This window comes from Anastrepha obliqua, chromosome 3 (genome assembly GCF_027943255.1).
Source record: "Anastrepha obliqua isolate idAnaObli1 chromosome 3, idAnaObli1_1.0, whole genome shotgun sequence".
Classification (NCBI taxonomy): domain Eukaryota; kingdom Metazoa; phylum Arthropoda; class Insecta; order Diptera; family Tephritidae; genus Anastrepha; species Anastrepha obliqua.
In genome coordinates this window covers 2,936,567-2,953,661 of record NC_072894.1, presented here as the reverse complement: position 1 = coordinate 2,953,661, position 17,095 = coordinate 2,936,567, and the positions used below count along the sequence as shown (strand labels likewise).

The following is a 17,095-nucleotide window of genomic DNA, read 5'->3' as shown; positions in this document are numbered from 1 at the left end:
TGTTAAGTGGTTGTTTACATTTCGACCAAAACCCCCAAGTATACCTTTACTTTCTTGTGCCAATTTTATGTTTCTGATATAATTGAAGGAGTCCCTTCGAATTTTATTCATATGAATTATAATCTTATTATTTGCGGTAGGTAGCATATACATATATGTAGATAAGTTAAGTGTAGCAAATAAGAATAAAATTAACGCAATATAACAAGTAGTTTAGGACATTTATCATTGAATATAGATTTTGCTTAGCAATACTTCAATGGCTTCATGGGGAATTCTATGCCGCGACAACTGTTTAAAAAAGTTGTAGCTGTTGTTGAACAATCAGAATTTTTTAAATTTTCGCCAAGTGCTTGGGTGCCATGGTATTGCTGCTGAAAATTGAGCAAATTCAAATTCATGCATTTCCTTTAAAAGCTAATGTAGCAATTTCATATTCGAATGCTGCAAAAAGATATATTTAGTGAGTGAGTGAGCGTTGTTATTTATTATGAACAGGAATTTTTTGTTTAAATCGCTGTGGTTACGTTTTAAATTTATCGTTCATTTCTCTTATTCGTACTTGTTTCAAAACTAGCTACTGGCCGTATTTTTAGCACGCTTTTCGTTTTGAACTACTCCCAAAAATTTTATATCTAGGCCAGTCTAACTAATTGCTGAAGAAAATGGGCAAACTCTTCAAAGTCCGTACGGTTTAAGTCCATTCCAAATCGACACCATATCTATATCAAAATTACAACTTGGGTTCATTTGTTTTCTTTTTATCTGTAAATATCTTCCGAGTGAGAAAAAACAAAAACGATGTCTAGTCTTTGTAAACAGAAGTATCCATTGGGCTGGCTGGCTGTGCAAATGAAGTTGACGAGTTTGTGTTTGTTGGATTAAATGCAGAAAGCGATGAATTATTGGTATTCATGTTATTCGGCAAATTGTTGGACGAATTGTTGATGCTTATATTCATTGGATTGGAAGCCTGCTGAGACGTTCCCGAGTTGCTACTTATAGGAGGGGCTCCGATGCCCAACCCACTCAAAACAGTTCCCCCACTTGCTACACCACCAATACTTAAACGTTCAGCGTTTAAATTCTGTAAGAAGCAACTGGGCCCTCCACTAGCGCCTCCATATAGGGAGGACGAGTTCAAAGCAGTATTCGATAAGCCGGGGTTTCCACTACCACCCGCGGCGCTACCGACAGACCCCAAAAGTGGATTACCAGTGAGAACATTAGGAGCCGACGTATTAAGACCCAACATGGGTGTTGGCAATGCCGGTTTAATGAAACGTTCACTGGCACGGCGATTCTGGAAAATACAAGTTAAGAAAATTGCTGTACTGAGTATGAGTGTGTATATATGTGTAAGATATAATTACTACAATTTGTCCACAGGCGTAACAACGATTCTGCTGAGCTGTTCCAGGACTAAGTGGACGACTATTCGATGGACTGTGTGATACTGGGCTACTAATAGTTCGTTGACGAGTATTCACAGCAGCGTTGCCCAAGCCGCCAGCGGTCCCTAACAGGTTTTCATTGTAGAATCGCTCCTCGTCCATTTCTAGCGACGATTCCGATTCCGATAGATGACGGCAGAGTGCTTCACGTCGTTCCACTTCAAGTTTTAATTTACGCTGCAGGCGCGCATTTTCTTCGCGTATACTTTTTTCTTCTTGTGCGAATTGTTGCAATTTCTTTGTTGCCTCCTTTTGTGCAGCAGCAAGATTGGAACGCAATCGAAGCACCTCGGAGCGCAATGTTTGTATATGAGCGCTTAAATTAGAGGCAGTGTCACCATTGGCATTGGTTATATCACGTGGAGTAGTTGGGTCGGATACTGGCTGGTCCAGTTTAATCTGCAACAAACGCTTTTCCGTCTCGAGCTTGTCCATGCGTTTCCAAAGCTTATTTACTAACGCTTCCTGTTCTTGCTCCAATGTATTTTCTAATTCCACCATTTCTCTACGCAATTGCTCTAAGTTGGTTTGTTTGTTATCGGTTTCGGCTTGTAGTTTTTCAATTTTTCGCATTAGCTTATTGACAAGGCATTCTTGTTCTTGCTCGAGTGTTTGCTCCAGCTTGCACTTTTCTTGTCTTAGCTGTGGTAACCATGAATAGATGGGAGTTTAGTCATAGTCAAAGTTTAACATCTTGTCACATCTTTAATTAAAGTCATAAAAAATATACCTGGTCCAATTTACGTGACAAGTCGTTCGTCAAGCACTCCTCTTCACGTTCGTAATGATGTGCCAAAGTCTCTTTCTCTTTTTTTAAGGCTTGAATTTTCTTTAGAAGTGTATTCGATATGTACTCCTCTTCCTGTTCTGCTTTCGCTTGCTGTGTATAAATAAAATGTATTTAATAACTGACAATATACAAAAATGTAAATATTTTAGTTAATTAATCCTTACGATTATAACTGATGCCTGCTTAAGTGTACGATTTTCTTCTTGCACAACTTTGCACTTAATCTTAAATGTATCTAGTTCAGCCTTGAGTACTCTGAAAAATATAATCATTAATCAAAATGTTCGTCTGGCGTCATTCAGAATATTTTTAATGTTCATACTTATTTTGTTGCGTCAACGATTCAATGCGCTTTTGCAACTGTTCTCGAGACACTGGACTGGGTGGAAGCATAGTACCTCCATCTAGGGAACTTTCGGATTCGCAAGGACTCTCCATACCTGTAATCAAATCAAAAAAATTAAGACATTTTTTGTACACAGAACAGCCAGCCTAGGAGTCTCGACCGCTACAGTTAATTCTGACAGTTTGTAGTTTCTGCATTGGAAAGATTTTAAAACACAACAACTTTTTATTTAACATGAACAGATGACAGAATTAAATAATCAGCATTGATTAAAAGGTAAATGACCCTAAATTATGTAAAAGGTGAAAGCAAATTGCGTCGTTTTACAATAGCTTGAATAAAAAGAACCAACCAAAAACCACACCAACAGTGTAAAAATACTTATTTAAAAAATGCAGTAATTATCTTTTTTTTGAATTGTTGTATGTTCACGAAAATGCTTGTTTTCAAATAATTGTCTTCATTATAAATAAGTATGTAGCGTTGAATATTTACATACGTATAGTTTTATTATTTACTGCAGTTTTATTTTATTTATATTTGCTTTTTTGTTGTTTTTGTGTTTGAGGTTACTCTAGTTCCCTATCGGTAATTGAGTCGGTTACTCTTAATAGTATATCAAAAACTGAAAAACTAACTCATAGAATTACATATGTACGCATTTGTATATACATATATCCATAGAAACGTAAGTATCAGTCGTCGTTGTTTCTTTATCATTCCTTGCATCTACATGAAGAGAACAAAGGCATCCCGGTCGAATGCGGTGACTGTCATGCCTAAGCCATATCATATATATGTATATGTATTTACCATTTATCATGTACCATGTACATACATACATGTATAGCTATTTACTATTCACATTTTATCAGCTGTAACGTTCTAACATTGTTAACACTCGATTTTTTTAGAAACTCGCATTTTCATACTGTTGGCATGGTGCTGCTACATCTCCAACATCTCCATGCCCTTCTCCCCTTTTGCAGTTCTTCTACCAAACCGCACATACCCAACCAGCTTGTCGAGTTCACGCCCATATATTCCATGGTCACATCATAAAGGATCCACTCAAGATCATGATACAATTTTCTTGCTGAAGTTTTTCTATTCTTATTCCAATATAGTTAATTGACTCACCTAAATTTCACTTTTTATGACCAAACAGAAAAATTGCGGCACTGAAAAATTTTGCTTTTCCTTTTTGATCTCTTTCACTTGCTTTTCTGTTCGACTTTTCGAATTTAATCAAAGGTTACTTTTAACAATGTATGGTTTTTGCAGAGAATATTGAGAAAATAGTGGCAGAACGATTTTTTCGTTGCCATCAAAAGCTACCAGCTCCTAATCGACTCCAATACCAATCTGCTTTGCAAATTTTCTGGTTATTTACAGTTTCCTTTTTTACGAATGAATGTTGACAGCAAATGTGTAATAGTCGAGTTAGTCACCGATGTCAATAAGTATATCGCCAGAATAATAGAATCCAAGGTTGCCAAGTGCCATGACGTCAGAACAGAAAATAAACTCAGAGAACATTGATGAATAGAGAAGTCTTAATGACAGGAAAGTGTTCATTTTCGAGGGGTACTCGTCTCGCGAAGACAATTTCACCACAGACACATTTTTCACCAATAGTTAACAGCGTAAAAGGCAATTCGGAAAATTTAACAGCAAGTGAGTATTATTAACAGCAATTAGCAATGTAAGATATTATTAGAAAAGTTTGTGTGAGGGGCGTTATGTATTTGACATTACAGGTGCTTTTTTTTGTGATTTATTTCGCCCTTTGGAGTTTGGAAAATTGCGCCAGAATAATAAATGTCAATCGCAAAAAGTTAACGGGATTTCAGTTTTGTGAAATTTCAAAGGCGACTTGCAAATTCCAAAGGGCGGACCTTTATTCGGGCGTTAAAAGCGTGTATTTCGGTATTCGAGTGTTTTAAGTGCGGTTCAAAAGCATTTTTTTAAAAGCGCCGTGTGTATTTCGGTATTCGAGTGTTTTAAGTGTTTCTTTTATTTATTTTAAATTTCAAAGTTTTATACTATCTATAAAATGCATACATATATTATTCCATGTAATAAATCTAAATTGAAAAAAAATTCGTTTGCAAAGGAACAAATGAATGCATATGCATATGCAATGTAAATATGATAAGGTGGGGCGTCAAGAGATAGGCCATTGTTGCTCCAGTGCGTGTGCACGTATGTACCAAACTCTAAAAGAATTGAAGATGCAATTGAACTTTTGCACAAACACTAACATATATTGATATACATACATATACATCAATATACCATACACTTGTATGCTCTATGAATTCTTGTCTAATATTAATTTCGACTCGAAAAATTATAAAAAACTAGCATTTCCCAGTGGGCTTCGCACCACCATACATAAAATGTTTTTTTATATCGCAAGAAATTTTTCATATTAAGTTTTCTTTATAGAACTCGTAAAATGTTTAAACAGTTGAATTAGTTGATTTTTTCCAACATACTTTCTAAAGATGTCACAATAGCCTTTTCTGTACTTTTTTAAAATTTGATTGTGGTGGTCACCTATATACAGGTTAAGTGAAAGAGCCGATAAAAACTTGTCATTAAACTTTGATTCTTTAATTTCCATTTCAATTTTTTACGCTAAATAAATTCTGCTATATTAAAATAAATAAAGTTAAAAATGTTTTTTCAGTTCCTTGAATGCTCCAGTTTTTATTATATTTTCGTCCAAAATTAATATTAACATAATACACTTACAACCACAACAGTACAACAGAAACGCTCATAAGCGGCTGTGTATTTGTTGTTGTTTTTCCCATACAGGCATTTCGTATGAGAGGAAACCTTTACTCACATAAAATGTCATAACTCAGGAACGGCTGCACCAATTTCAATCAAACACAAACCACCTCCTCAAAGATAGAAAAGAACTCTAAAATTTTTGTGTCAATCGGTTCGGCGGTTCTTGAGTTATAAGATTACCAAGGAAATGTAACTTCTTTTTATATACATATATAGATTTTCATAAAATTTTTATGAAGTTTTCAATTTACAATTGTTTAAATTCTTCTTTTTAGATTAAATCAACAAACAAAAAGTGATGAATGTTGGCGCATAATTTCATAATTGTATTTGTTTGAAAATATAAAGTGAATAAAATTACGTTTCTCAAGGGAACATAGAAATGCACAAGCAAATTCTTTGCAAAATGCCGCCGGCATTCGTCAGCTTGATTTCATACAGAAACCAAAGAGTGAGCGGAGCCAATGTACTTGTACATAATTCACTGTAATCAGCTCTGTTAAGAATTTCCCCGCCTTCGAGTTGAGCGAGGTGAAACAGTGTTCGCCGTTTCACTTCATTTTTGACAACTCACACTATTCGTAGCTCGTGAGACTTCTCTATTCATCAATGTTCTCTGATAAACTATCGCAAATAATAGGAAGAATAAATGAAAGTATGTAGAAAGCAAGAATAATAGAATATATCGCGCATGCATACATTGCACACAAAGTTTAGTTTATTTTCTATTTTTATTGAAGTCACTAAATTGTCAGAATAATTGGTGAGAGCAAAGTAGCAACTGCAGATGACGCTAGCTTTATAATGTCTACATCGTGGACAAAACCTTTATTATCATATCACCATTAAAACGACACACAAATTAACACACCAAGATAATTTCTCTGTAGTAAGTGCAGAAAATTACTTAAAATTATCCATAAAATAATGATTCACACATAACAGGAGACGCAACGCGCGATATGTAAATTGCCTCTTCCTTGGCGTTTACACAGTAGAGTTTTGCAAAGGCAATAGCAATTCACACTTTTTTAGTAATACATTCACAATTCCGTCAGTGCCTTCTTCACTACTTATGATTTTTCAAAGAAAGTAAATTTGGCAAATGACTTAACGCAACTGACCCATTCGACAAAGTAAATCCTAGTCACAGTAGAGCACGCAATTTGTAGAAATCTAATTTGGAAATTAATATAATCTACGCTTCATTCAAATGTAAATCCAAACAAATGATACAATTTTCTTGAATTAGGTACTTTGTAAGAAACGACACTAACAGCGGTTGTTTAAAAGTGAATCGTTATTATAACTGTTTGGATACCTAGGTTATGAAAACAATTTTTCTTTGTAGAAATAATTCTAATAACATTGTTAGATACTCATAATTGTGCATCCATATTACAGAAAAAAGTGTGTGCTAGATGTTGCTTAGTATAGAATGTATAACCGAAAATCTCTTGCGTATTCTTGCCATAAATATTCGCTGCCTCAGCAAACAACGTTTACGGATTTCCTCCAACTGCCTATTACTAGCAGAAAATTGTGCAAAAAAACTAACTAATGCTTTTCTTTGCCTTGTCTTCATATCGTAAATAATCATTAAACAAACCAAAAACAATAAAATATGCCTCCAAACCAATTTCGATAGAGAAAAACCTTTGAAACAGTCAAAAGTCAGAGCAACTCATTGTCAGTTTTGCTGCTAAACTGCCATATGTGAATGGGTAGATTAATTTTTGTGGATTTATTGCTAATCACAGCATATGGCCTTTGTATCGTACAGCATGAAATCGCCTTGTACCGTATCGCTTCGGCTTGCGAAGGCCTGTATCTGGCGATATAAAATTTACATATCGAAATTTGTTCGATAGATCATTACTTTGAAAAAAAAAATCGATCAATGGTTTGCTTTTCTAGTAGTAGCCGATAACCAAAACAACATTGACGTCTTCAATATACACGTGTGTTTGCAAATATTCATACATTTTTATTGTTTTATCTAAAGACTTTTTATATTAAACCGATATGCCAGAGGATGATGGAATGGATAAAAAGAAATCTCATCGCGCTCGACAGGCTGGCGTGAAGGCAGAAAAGAAAAAGCTTAAGGCTAAGAAGGATTCAGGAAGTGCCAAAGATGCGAATTTGAGTGCGCGTCAAAGAAATCCCAAGGCATTTGCCATCAACTCTGCCCAACGTGCTGAGCGCAACTTTCGGCGCAAAGAGGACTTGACTGCTAAAAAGCAACATATCCCAGTTGTAGACCAGACACCCGATGAACCTCCTCCCGTTCTTATAGCAGTTGTGGGTCCTCCAAAAGTAGGCAAAACAACACTAATAAATAACTTGATAAAGAATTTTACACGTACGAATGTGACTGATGTTCGGGGCCCCATCACAATTGTCACATCGAAAAAGCGACGAATCACTCTTTTGGAATGCAATAATGATATCAATTCGATGATTGATGTTGCCAAATGCGCAGATTTAGTATTACTTTTGTGCGATGCTAGTTACGGGTTTGAAATGGAGATTTTCGAATTCTTGAACATTTGTCAAGTCCACGGAATGCCAAAAATTATGGGTGTGCTAACTCATTTAGATATGATTAAGAATCCAAAGCAATTGAGAAAAAGGAAAAAGGAATTGAAACATCGATTTTGGACTGAAGTGTATGATGGCGCAAAGTTATTCTATCTGTCGGGATTGTTACATGGTGAATATTTGAGGAACGAAGTAAAAAATTTAGGCCGCTTCATCTCGGTAATGAAGTTTCGGCCACTGTCATGGCGAGGAGCTCATAGTTATTTGCTTGTGGATCGTGTTGAGGATGTCACTAACACCGACTTGATTCGTCGTAATCCGAAATGCGACAGGGACGTAGTTTTATATGGATATGTACGAGGTGTCCCCATGAAGCAAGAGAATTCTGTTCACATTGCTGGTTTAGGGGATGCCAGAATTGAAGAGCTGAGCTCAATACCGGACCCATGTCCCTTGCCTGGCACTGAGAAAAAGCGTAGTCTTTTGGAGAAGGAAAGGTTACTGTATGCGCCTATGTCGGGAGTTGGAGGCATTGTTTACGATAAAGATGCAGTATATATAGAGCTGCAAGGTTCACACAGCCACAAAGAAAAGACGGCAGACGCCGCTGAGCAGGAGCAATTGGTTGGCAAGCTTATAGATAAAAAACAAACTGTAGATGTGCAAATTGAAGAGCAAGAATTCAAACTCTTCTCTGATGGGTCTGCTATAAAGTCAAAGGACTACAAAGATGACAGCGACATAGATGAGGAGCCAGATGAGTTTGGAGAAGTAGGAATATTAAATTTGCAATATTGTGTTAGATGTATAATATTTTTATTTCAGGATGATTCTGGAGTAGATGACGATGATGACGCAAGTGTTATCAGTGAAGATGAATTCGACGATGGCGACTGGCGTGGTGAAGACAGTGAAGAAGAACAGCCTGAAAGTGACAATAACACATCTGATGATGAGGAATATCAACTCGTAGATGAATTAAAATCAAAAAACAATAATTGTGATGTTGAAGATAGTGAGAGAATGGAGGAGCAATCAAACAGCGACGAAGAAGCAGAGAAAATTCTTGCCAACAGTATGAGTTGGAAAGAAAATTTAGCACAAAAAGCCCGCCAATCCTTCCTGCAGCATCACTCAGAAGCAAAGAATATTATGCGGCTAGTCTACGGATGCTATTCGCAAAGCGAAAACAAGGTAATTGAGAACTTGCCTTTAATTTTAAATAATGTATTTTACAATGTCGTAAATATTTTTTAGAAAACTGAAAACCTCAATAACAAAGATGATGATTCAGACTCGGAAGGTGAATTGGGAGGCATCTTCAAATTAGCAGCTAAAAAGCAAACTGACTTGCAAAAAGAAAAAGACATTAAGAATAAAATGGAACACTGCTTTTTTGAGGATTTTTCTGGCGGTACTCGCGATTGGTTAGAGGAGGAAAATAAAGCAGCCTTAAAAAATTGTTTTGTCACTGGCAAATGGAAGGCATCAGAAGATGCTGAAACTTTGTTGCGTTTGGATGATTTAAGTGATGCTGAAAGTGAAGTATTTGGTGATTTCGAAGATCTCGAAACTGGTCAAAAGCACAGCGGTGCCGACCAAATTCAAGAGTCTGACTCAAAAGAAACTATGGTTGATATGACCTCGGATGGAAAGCTGGAAGAAAATGTTCGCAAACGTCGATTGACTAGAGTGGAGGAGGAAAATCTAACAAAATCAGAATTAATGGCCAAAAAATTAAAGCTAAAGGCTAAATTTGATGCAGAATATGATAATAATGATATTTCAAAAGAAGATGATGGCCGCATTAAAGGCGACCATGCTTATTACGAGAGTTTAAAAGCAGATGCTCAAAAGCAATCAGAATTGAATAAAAGTGAATTTGCGAATCTAGACCCAGAGCTGCGCATTCAAATTGAGGGATTTCGACCCGGTCTTTACGTTCGTTTGGGTAAGTGAATTACATATCTCCTGCTTATACAAATTCCAAGTTAATTTTCAATGTATTATCTTAGGTTTTCGTGATATACCTGCGGAGTTTATAGACAATTTTGATCCCAGTTATCCTGTGTTAGTTGGGGGATTAAATATGACTGAAGAGAATATCGGCTATGTTAATTGCAAAGTAAAAAAGCACCGATGGTACAAGAAAATACTAAAGACCGGCGACCCGCTGATTATATCTTTGGGTTGGCGTCGCTTTCAGACCGTGCCAATATATGCGAAAGTAGAGGATAATTTCCGACATAGGTATCTTAAGTATACTCCCAATCATGTAACGTGTAGCATGACCTTTTGGGGTCCAATCACGCCACAAAATACCGGTTTTTTGGCATTGCAAACAGTTCGTTATGATCTAGAGGAAATGAAACGACTTGGTTTTCGAATTGCCGCTACAGGTAGTGTCAGCGAAATGGATAAATCGGCTCAGATAATGAAAAAGTTGAAGCTGGTGGGCCACCCTTTCAAAATATTTAAGAATTCCGCATTCATCAAAGGAATGTTTAATACCGGACTTGAAGTGGCCAAATTCGAAGGAGCTAAAATAAAAACTGTTTCCGGCATTCGCGGTCAAATCAAGAAGGTACATCACGATCCAGAGGGTTCATTCCGTGCAACATTCGAGGATAAGATTCTTTTGAGTGATATTGTTTTCTGTAGGACCTGGTTCCGAGTCGAGGTGCCCCGCTTCTATGCACCTATAACATCGCTTCTATTGCCTGCCGATCAAAAGTCACAGTGGCAAGGTATGAAGACTTTGGGCCAGCTGAAGCGCGAACGTAATATTCATAATCAAGCGCAACGCGATAGCCAGTATACGGAAATAAAACGTGAGCCGAAAATATTTAAACCAGTGGCGATACCCAAAGCCTTACAGCGCGCTTTACCATATAAGGACAAGCCGAAACTGGGGCCATTAACGGACAAAAAGGCGCAGGAATCAGAACGTATAGCTGTAATAAGATCGCCTTATGAACAAAAAGTGGCCAAAATGATGAAGATGGTTCAAACCAATTTCAAGGAAAAAAAGAAAAATGATAAGATGGAAACCAAGGTCCGCCAGAAGCAGTTCCGTGCGGAAAAACGTTTCGAGGAAATGAGGAAAATGAAACGTCAAAAAGAGGTCAGAAAAAAAGTGTCCCGAGCTATAAGTAAAATGCGTAAAAAGCAAGAAGCCTAAAATATGTGAACATAAATTAATGTAAGTGTTTTGGCCAGGGAGAATAAATAAACAACATATTATTAAAATATTTATATTTTGTATTCGCATAGTATGAAAACAACACCGCGAATGCCAATAAGTTCAGGTTAGCCGTTTGAGAAGCATCAAATGTACGCAAGCTGTTCAGTCCTGACTTTTATTATCGTCGATGGCTTTGAGCGCAGCAAGTAATTTGTTTTTACGGCTGCTTGGCAGATTGTGGCCCAAGTTGTTACTTCGTGTTGTTGACTTCTCATCTAGTAGAACGCCGCTATTCGCTTGACGGCAAAACGTATCCAGGAAGGCCTCTCGTTCCTTGTAGTCATGGGAGATTTGTTTGCGTATACTGGAGATCTCTTCTTTCATGTGTGACATTTTCTTGGCTGTATTGCAAGCCTGTTAATATGAAATTCAAAGAAAGGGACAAAAATAATTGAAATATTAATAAAAAATATATTCTTCCGTTAGTTAAAACTGTAGTTTGGTCACGTTTCTATACTACAACTATGAGTAGTTATAATCAAGAAATCCACTACTCCCTAAACCCTCGTTCGACAGGCTCTTCAAGACTTGCATCCCGTCAAGAAGAGAATGGCAAACTCAAAGACCATGGAGAAAAGGGAAAGTAATTTCTACACGGATGGATCCAAGCTAGAAAATAAAGTAGGCTATGAGAATTAGGATTAGAATTATCTGTCCGACTTCCGGACAACTGTAGCGTCTACCAGGCAGAAGTCTTAGCCATAAAGGAGGTAACTGTATACCTTAACACACTAACACACACGCCGTAACAAAAACTACGATAAATATCTTCTTGGACAGCCAGGCGGCCATCAAATCAATGGAGGCAGTTATACTGAGATCTAAGGTTGCTCAGGAATGCCTGACAGCTCTAAACGATATTAGGCACCGTCTTCTAGGTCAGCCTTATATGGGTTCCGGGACATGAGGTATTGGAGGAAAGTGCAAGGCCGTTGAGCTAGCCAGAAAGGTTCCCAATCTTCCACTGCTTGAAAACACAGGCAATATTGGAATTCCTGTGGCAACTTGCAAATTAAAAGAAAATACTTGTTTTACCTGTGTTGTGTGGTTAATTTGGCCGCAATTAGATAAGAAAAGATCAGGAGAATTGCTCTACCTCTCAAGAGAGAGCATCTTGAAGGTCGTGGCTTGTGTCACCGGTCGTTGGCTGTCAGGTAGGCACTCTTCTAGACTAGGAGTATTTTCGCATGAATACTGCAGAAGTTTTAGAGACGAGGAAGAAGAAGAAACAGTAGAACACTTCCTCTGTAATTGTCCAGCCTTAGCTAGGAGTACGCTTTACAAGAGAGCCTAACTGTCCCATGAAACATAAACAATAAGGTTCCCTTGTTACACAGTGGCACCACAACCGACCTACATGGGCTAAGTGAGTTCGCTACTCTAAACCGACCGCCACAAAAACCTAACCTAACTTAGTTAAAACTTAGAAATCTCCGATACCTCCTCTATGGAGGTATTTTATGTGGATGAAAAATTAGGCCAAAATTTTATATTGCACCCAAAGAAAATTTGAGACCCGGACCACATTAGGAACTGATTCCAAACCTAAGCAAAGAGAGTAGACAAAATGAGTAGATCGAATGCTTTGCGAAAACATCTGGTACGCATGCAGATAGAACGGCCTGGGTTTATATACGGCGAAGTAATGCCACTCCACAACGATTCCCGAAAGAAATGCATGGTACTAAGCCAATAGGTGTTCGAAGTAACGGATGAGCAAGACTGAAGTGGAGGCACGAGGTAGGGGAAGGCCTTATGAAAATGGGGAACATAAACTGGTAGAGCAGAACAAGTGACAGACAGGCCTGGAAACAAATCGTCTCCAGGTCAAGGCTCAACAGGAGCTGAATTGCCAAATGATGATATCAACATCAACCACAAGGGACCATATAAATATCTGATCTGTCAACTAAATAAAATTTGTCTTGTCTTTTAAAAAAGATGACAGTTTGTCTGCAAGGACCTGCGGCATGTGCCTACATTTATCCTAATTCTATCCTCTTATTTTGTATTATTCTTCACTAATACTTACAACATCCTGTTCATCATCATCATCGCCGTTCTCGTCATTCAAGCTCTCTAGTTCTTGTTCATCCTCTTCTAAATACTCTGCATTGTAGGTGCTGTGTGATGCCATTTCGTCATCTGTTTTTCGGCTAGAATCATCGTTTACGCTATTTTCCTCCTCTCTTTTCACATCTCCGTTCTCGTCAGCGAATTCATCGTCATCGTCGCCAGTACTAACATATTTGTGTCCGCTACGATTGCTTTGGTGTCGTGCGCTTACTTCCTGGAACTCGTCACGTTCGTTTCCATAATCATCTTCGTAAGCTGTTATTACGGCAAGACGTTCATGCGCCTCATCTTCTTTTTGTTGCGGCTTTCTTTGGTGTCGCTGTTGTGATTGGTGCTGTTTGATGACGGGCTTCAAGCCACCGCCTTCTGGTCGCTGCTTTCGCGGCTTTCCTATTGCCACAGTAGACGAAGCTGTTTTCCGACTACCAAAACCCACAGGTGTTTCAGTTTTTGAATTAATGTGACACTTTGTCGAACGATGATTGCCCGAATCGAAGTCCGTTTCTATATATTTCTCTTCTTCTAATACCTCATCAGCCAAGATGCGTTCCAAATCTTTTTCCAATTTTGATTCCTCAATTGGGTTCATTGTACGTCGACCTATGGTGAGTGGGGGGAACTTTTCCTGCAAAAATAAATTCAAATACGAAGATAAGCATCCACATACACAAACGCAAGAAAGAAATGAACAAAATCCGGGCTTACACCTAACTCGTCCAATTTTCGGTATCCCGACAGCTCCAATCGTGCCTTTTCCAGTTTAAGCAGGGCTTCCTTGGTGCGCTTCTGTTCTGCCAATATTTGTTGCTTGAAATTTTTCGTTTCGATTTGTACTCGACGTGCCAGTAGTTTCATGTCATTATCCTTCTCCTGCAAACGAGTTTCCAGTTTCTCTAATTTCTCTGATAAGCGTTGTCGCTCCTCCAGATTTCTTCAAGCGTAAATATTAAAAAAGAAAAACGAAAATGAAATAGAAAATTTAGTTAATAAAAATGTGTGCGTGGTAGAGATATTGGGAGTTCATAAAAATGGATAGCAATAAGTTGCGAAGGAGAAGAGAGAGTGTGAAGAGAATTAAGATGTTAGCCACCAGACATACAAAAGGTTTCAAGAACAGATAAATAAAAATAAGATTGACGTCGCGGCTAATGATGCCAAGGACATGCTTGCGTACTTCCCCACTGAGCTGATTTGGTACTAAAAGCCAAAGGTAAGAGAAGAATCCGAAGAGCGAATAACAATACCAGGGAAAGCCGTGAGACGTGTGTCGACGATATCGACTTATCGCCTTGACCAACCACGTCTTATGTTCTCTTTTCAATAAACTTTTTAGGAGGTTCATATCCACCTGGTTTCACTAATCAATTATAAATTTATCAGACTGTTAAAATAGCAAAATTTCCTATTGAAATTGTACAAATTTAAATTTCAACCCCTTGATAAATTTGAAAACTGATTGATGAAATGGGGCATCAGAGTAGTGGGAATTTTGTAGTAATGGCTTTAATAGTTTAAGCATAAGCAGCTTACCTGTCCTTATTTAATTGACTATAGTATTTGTTTTGATCGCTGAGTGTGAGAATGATGGATTCTTTTGCTTTTAGTTTATGCTCCAGCTCCTTGTTGATCTGTTGTAGGTTGCGATACTTAGCCTGCCAGACGCGCAATTCCTCAGCATGCGAGTGCAGCAATTTCGGCAACTCAGCATTAGTAGATTCGTATTTGGCCAAAGCGGAGTCCTGACGCTTATGTAGCGTACGCAGTATGCGGTTTTCATGAGCGAGATCCTGCGAACGACATGTTTAAAGATATATGTACGTAGGTATACTATATTATTTAATATTTTTCAAATTTGAATACCGCAATTGTTTGTTGTGCATCGGCCAACTGGTTCTGGTATGTTTTCATTCGAAGGCGGCGAGCGGATAGCACCCGTTGGCGCACCTCTGTTGTGGCAGGTATTAGTGTAGCGTGGCGGCTCATATTTGCACCTGCACCGGCATTGCCGTTAGTATGTTTGCGCCGAAATAAGTTATTGCTTGAACTCTTCGAACTGGACGTATTCGAGTAAAGACTTTCACAGCTCTTCGTGGACACCCTTTACATTTATGATAAATTTGTAAGTTAAATATACAGCGAATGACGTTTGACTTACGGTAGTAATTTGCCACGCTCCTCCGGTATGAGGCTAAGTGCAGAAGTGGACTTTCTAGGTGAGACCATTTAAGTTACGTATACGACCGGTGCTGTAATCGGTTAATTGGGCAATACTTTGGAATACTCGCAAATACGTACATACATATATGGAGTCCACTAGCAAATATATATCTTTTGTGTTTATATGAAAGCTATAAAATTATATGATTGAAATATTTTGTATTGTATTTTTCTTTGGAAATAACTCAAACAGCTGAAGACACTAGAAGCTATGTTATTTGAGAAACGATTTTTTAACCCCTACGCCGTTGTTATTGTTTATTATTGCTACTAGTCATAGGACGAAGAGGCTTTTCACGCTTGCATTCTTCCTATTAATGAAGCTATGGAGTTTCCTAGGTTACCAAACAATTCGTATCGTCGCTGTGCCGACCATTTCGATGGGCATGGCATTGAGGTTAGGTAACATGATTCGCTTCAGGCTCAGTCTAGCTGGAGTTGGTTTGAGTTGTTCTTTTTAAAAGCCAATTTTCGAATTCTTCAACCAGTGAATTGAATCTTCAAGTAGTGAGGCTTGGAAAAATGTATTCCCATAAACCATACTTGTAATAATGCGTGTACAAATGTATGTACAGTTGAATCTCTCAAAGGGCAATTATCCAGTAAACGCAACCGCTTCGTAGAGATAATGTATTACTCCAAAAAAAACAACTTTTTGGTATCGTTTTCAGAACGGCTTAAATTTGGGTTCGTTTAAAAAGCATGCACAGTAGCAATGCATTTTAATGAACTTCTTTGTTCAGTGCATTTTCTGCGTACAAGTAAAGCTTGCGGGGCTTCGCGGTATTTTGTCGTTTGTTCTGAATATTTTTATTTCGTGATAAAAGGCCGATTCATATTAATCCCAAGCCAAATCAAATCAGATTGAATTTTGAATATAATCTAAATCGAAATGTAATTTTAAATGAAATAAGCATGTTTTTGTTTATGAAGTTGTCCAACTTCCAATATAAAATAGTCTTCTTTGTCAATAAAATGTGATTGCACTAAATAATTGATGTTTTTTAAATCCGCTCCGTAAATGCAACATTTCGTTATTTGCAATCAGCCCCCGAAACAGTTCGGTTGATAGTTTGAACTGCATATACAATCATTACACCCACTTATTAAATGTTTGTGAATTTTATGGAAACTGGGATGGATGGACGCGTGACTACTCTTTGGGAGTGCGTAGGTTCGAATCTACATGAACCGTGCATGAAACAGCAAACGTTTTTTCTAATAGCGGTCGCTCAGTGTAAAAATACCGGTTTCTTATAACTTAAGTCAAAAAGGAATAACGAATCTAAACTGGGATTCTTCAAAAATTTGGGTTTTTGAGTTACGAAGTATTGCAGTAAACAAGCGATTTGTATGATTTGATATTGTATGTAGTAGTTAATCAGACCAAGTAGAGACATACATATGTACATACATATTAAATAAGATATACAGTACAAATTTTTAGGTGCAGATAGTCAACTGCATTTTTTGCATTATATTTTAACTTTTAACTTATTTTTAATTTTTTAATTTCCTAAGTATTATATGAAAGCATGTAAGCATATACATACATATTTAGTACTGCGGTAAGATACATTTATGAAAAAAAATTGTATAAAAAAATGTATCGCAATAAT

General features: G+C 37.5%; 3 protein-coding genes across 4 annotated transcripts; 1 reads left to right on the top strand and 2 right to left on the bottom strand.

The window, feature by feature from the left end:
• Positions 1–438: 438 nt before the first annotated feature.
• On the bottom strand, positions 439–4,006 carry LOC129241350 (coiled-coil domain-containing protein 6). 2 transcript variants are annotated; one of them, XM_054877610.1, is made up of 6 exons: positions 3,731–4,006; positions 2,567–2,684; positions 2,409–2,499; positions 2,185–2,334; positions 1,377–2,096; positions 439–1,303 (listed from the first exon to the last, which is right to left on the bottom strand). In XM_054877610.1, the coding sequence occupies exons 2-6, from the start codon at positions 2,680–2,682 to the stop codon at positions 806–808; spliced, it is 1,575 nt and encodes a 524-aa protein (XP_054733585.1). In that variant the 5' UTR covers positions 2,683–2,684; positions 3,731–4,006; the 3' UTR covers positions 439–805. The 2 variants fall into 2 exon arrangements, with proteins under 2 accessions (XP_054733585.1, XP_054733584.1); XM_054877609.1 differs by having other exon boundaries at positions 1,374–2,096; positions 3,731–4,005.
• A 3,324-nt stretch (positions 4,007–7,330) lies between these two features.
• On the top strand, positions 7,331–11,216 carry LOC129240624 (ribosome biogenesis protein BMS1 homolog). Its single transcript, XM_054876542.1, has 4 exons — positions 7,331–8,710; positions 8,765–9,133; positions 9,197–9,890; positions 9,955–11,216. Exons 1-4 carry the CDS (start codon positions 7,421–7,423, stop codon positions 11,118–11,120), a joined length of 3,519 nt encoding a protein of 1,172 aa, XP_054732517.1. The 5' UTR covers positions 7,331–7,420; the 3' UTR covers positions 11,121–11,216.
• Positions 11,180–15,674, bottom strand: LOC129240625 (lebercilin). Its single transcript, XM_054876544.1, has 6 exons — positions 15,415–15,674; positions 15,120–15,357; positions 14,790–15,046; positions 13,965–14,190; positions 13,216–13,884; positions 11,180–11,537 (listed from the first exon to the last, which is right to left on the bottom strand). The coding sequence occupies exons 1-6, from the start codon at positions 15,480–15,482 to the stop codon at positions 11,286–11,288; spliced, it is 1,710 nt and encodes a 569-aa protein (XP_054732519.1). The 5' UTR covers positions 15,483–15,674; the 3' UTR covers positions 11,180–11,285.
• Positions 15,675–17,095: the final 1,421 nt, after the last annotated feature.

Bases quoted from the DNA above. Each gene is read 5' to 3' on its own strand.
- LOC129240624 (XM_054876542.1), top strand. From the start codon at position 7,421: ATGCCAGAGGATGATGGAATGGATAAAAAGAAATCTCATCGCGCTCGA. The intron at 8,711-8,764 runs GTAGGAATATTA...TTTTTATTTCAG, and splicing joins AGCCAGATGAGTTTGGAGAA to GATGATTCTGGAGTAGATGA. The intron at 9,891-9,954 runs GTAAGTGAATTA...GTATTATCTTAG, and splicing joins CGGTCTTTACGTTCGTTTGG to GTTTTCGTGATATACCTGCG.
- LOC129240625 (XM_054876544.1), bottom strand. From the start codon at position 15,482: ATGGTCTCACCTAGAAAGTCCACTTCTGCACTTAGCCTCATACCGGAG. The intron at 14,191-14,789 runs GTAAGCTGCTTA...TTACGCTTGAAG, and splicing joins AGTCAATTAAATAAGGACAG to AAATCTGGAGGAGCGACAAC. The intron at 11,538-13,215 runs GTAAGTATTAGT...TCATATTAACAG, and splicing joins ATGATGATGAACAGGATGTT to GCTTGCAATACAGCCAAGAA.
- LOC129241350 (XM_054877609.1), bottom strand. From the start codon at position 2,682: ATGGAGAGTCCTTGCGAATCCGAAAGTTCCCTAGATGGAGGTACTATG. The intron at 2,335-2,408 runs GTAAGGATTAAT...ATTTATACACAG, and splicing joins AGCAGGCATCAGTTATAATC to CAAGCGAAAGCAGAACAGGA. The intron at 2,097-2,184 runs GTATATTTTTTA...TGGTTACCACAG, and splicing joins TGTCACGTAAATTGGACCAG to CTAAGACAAGAAAAGTGCAA.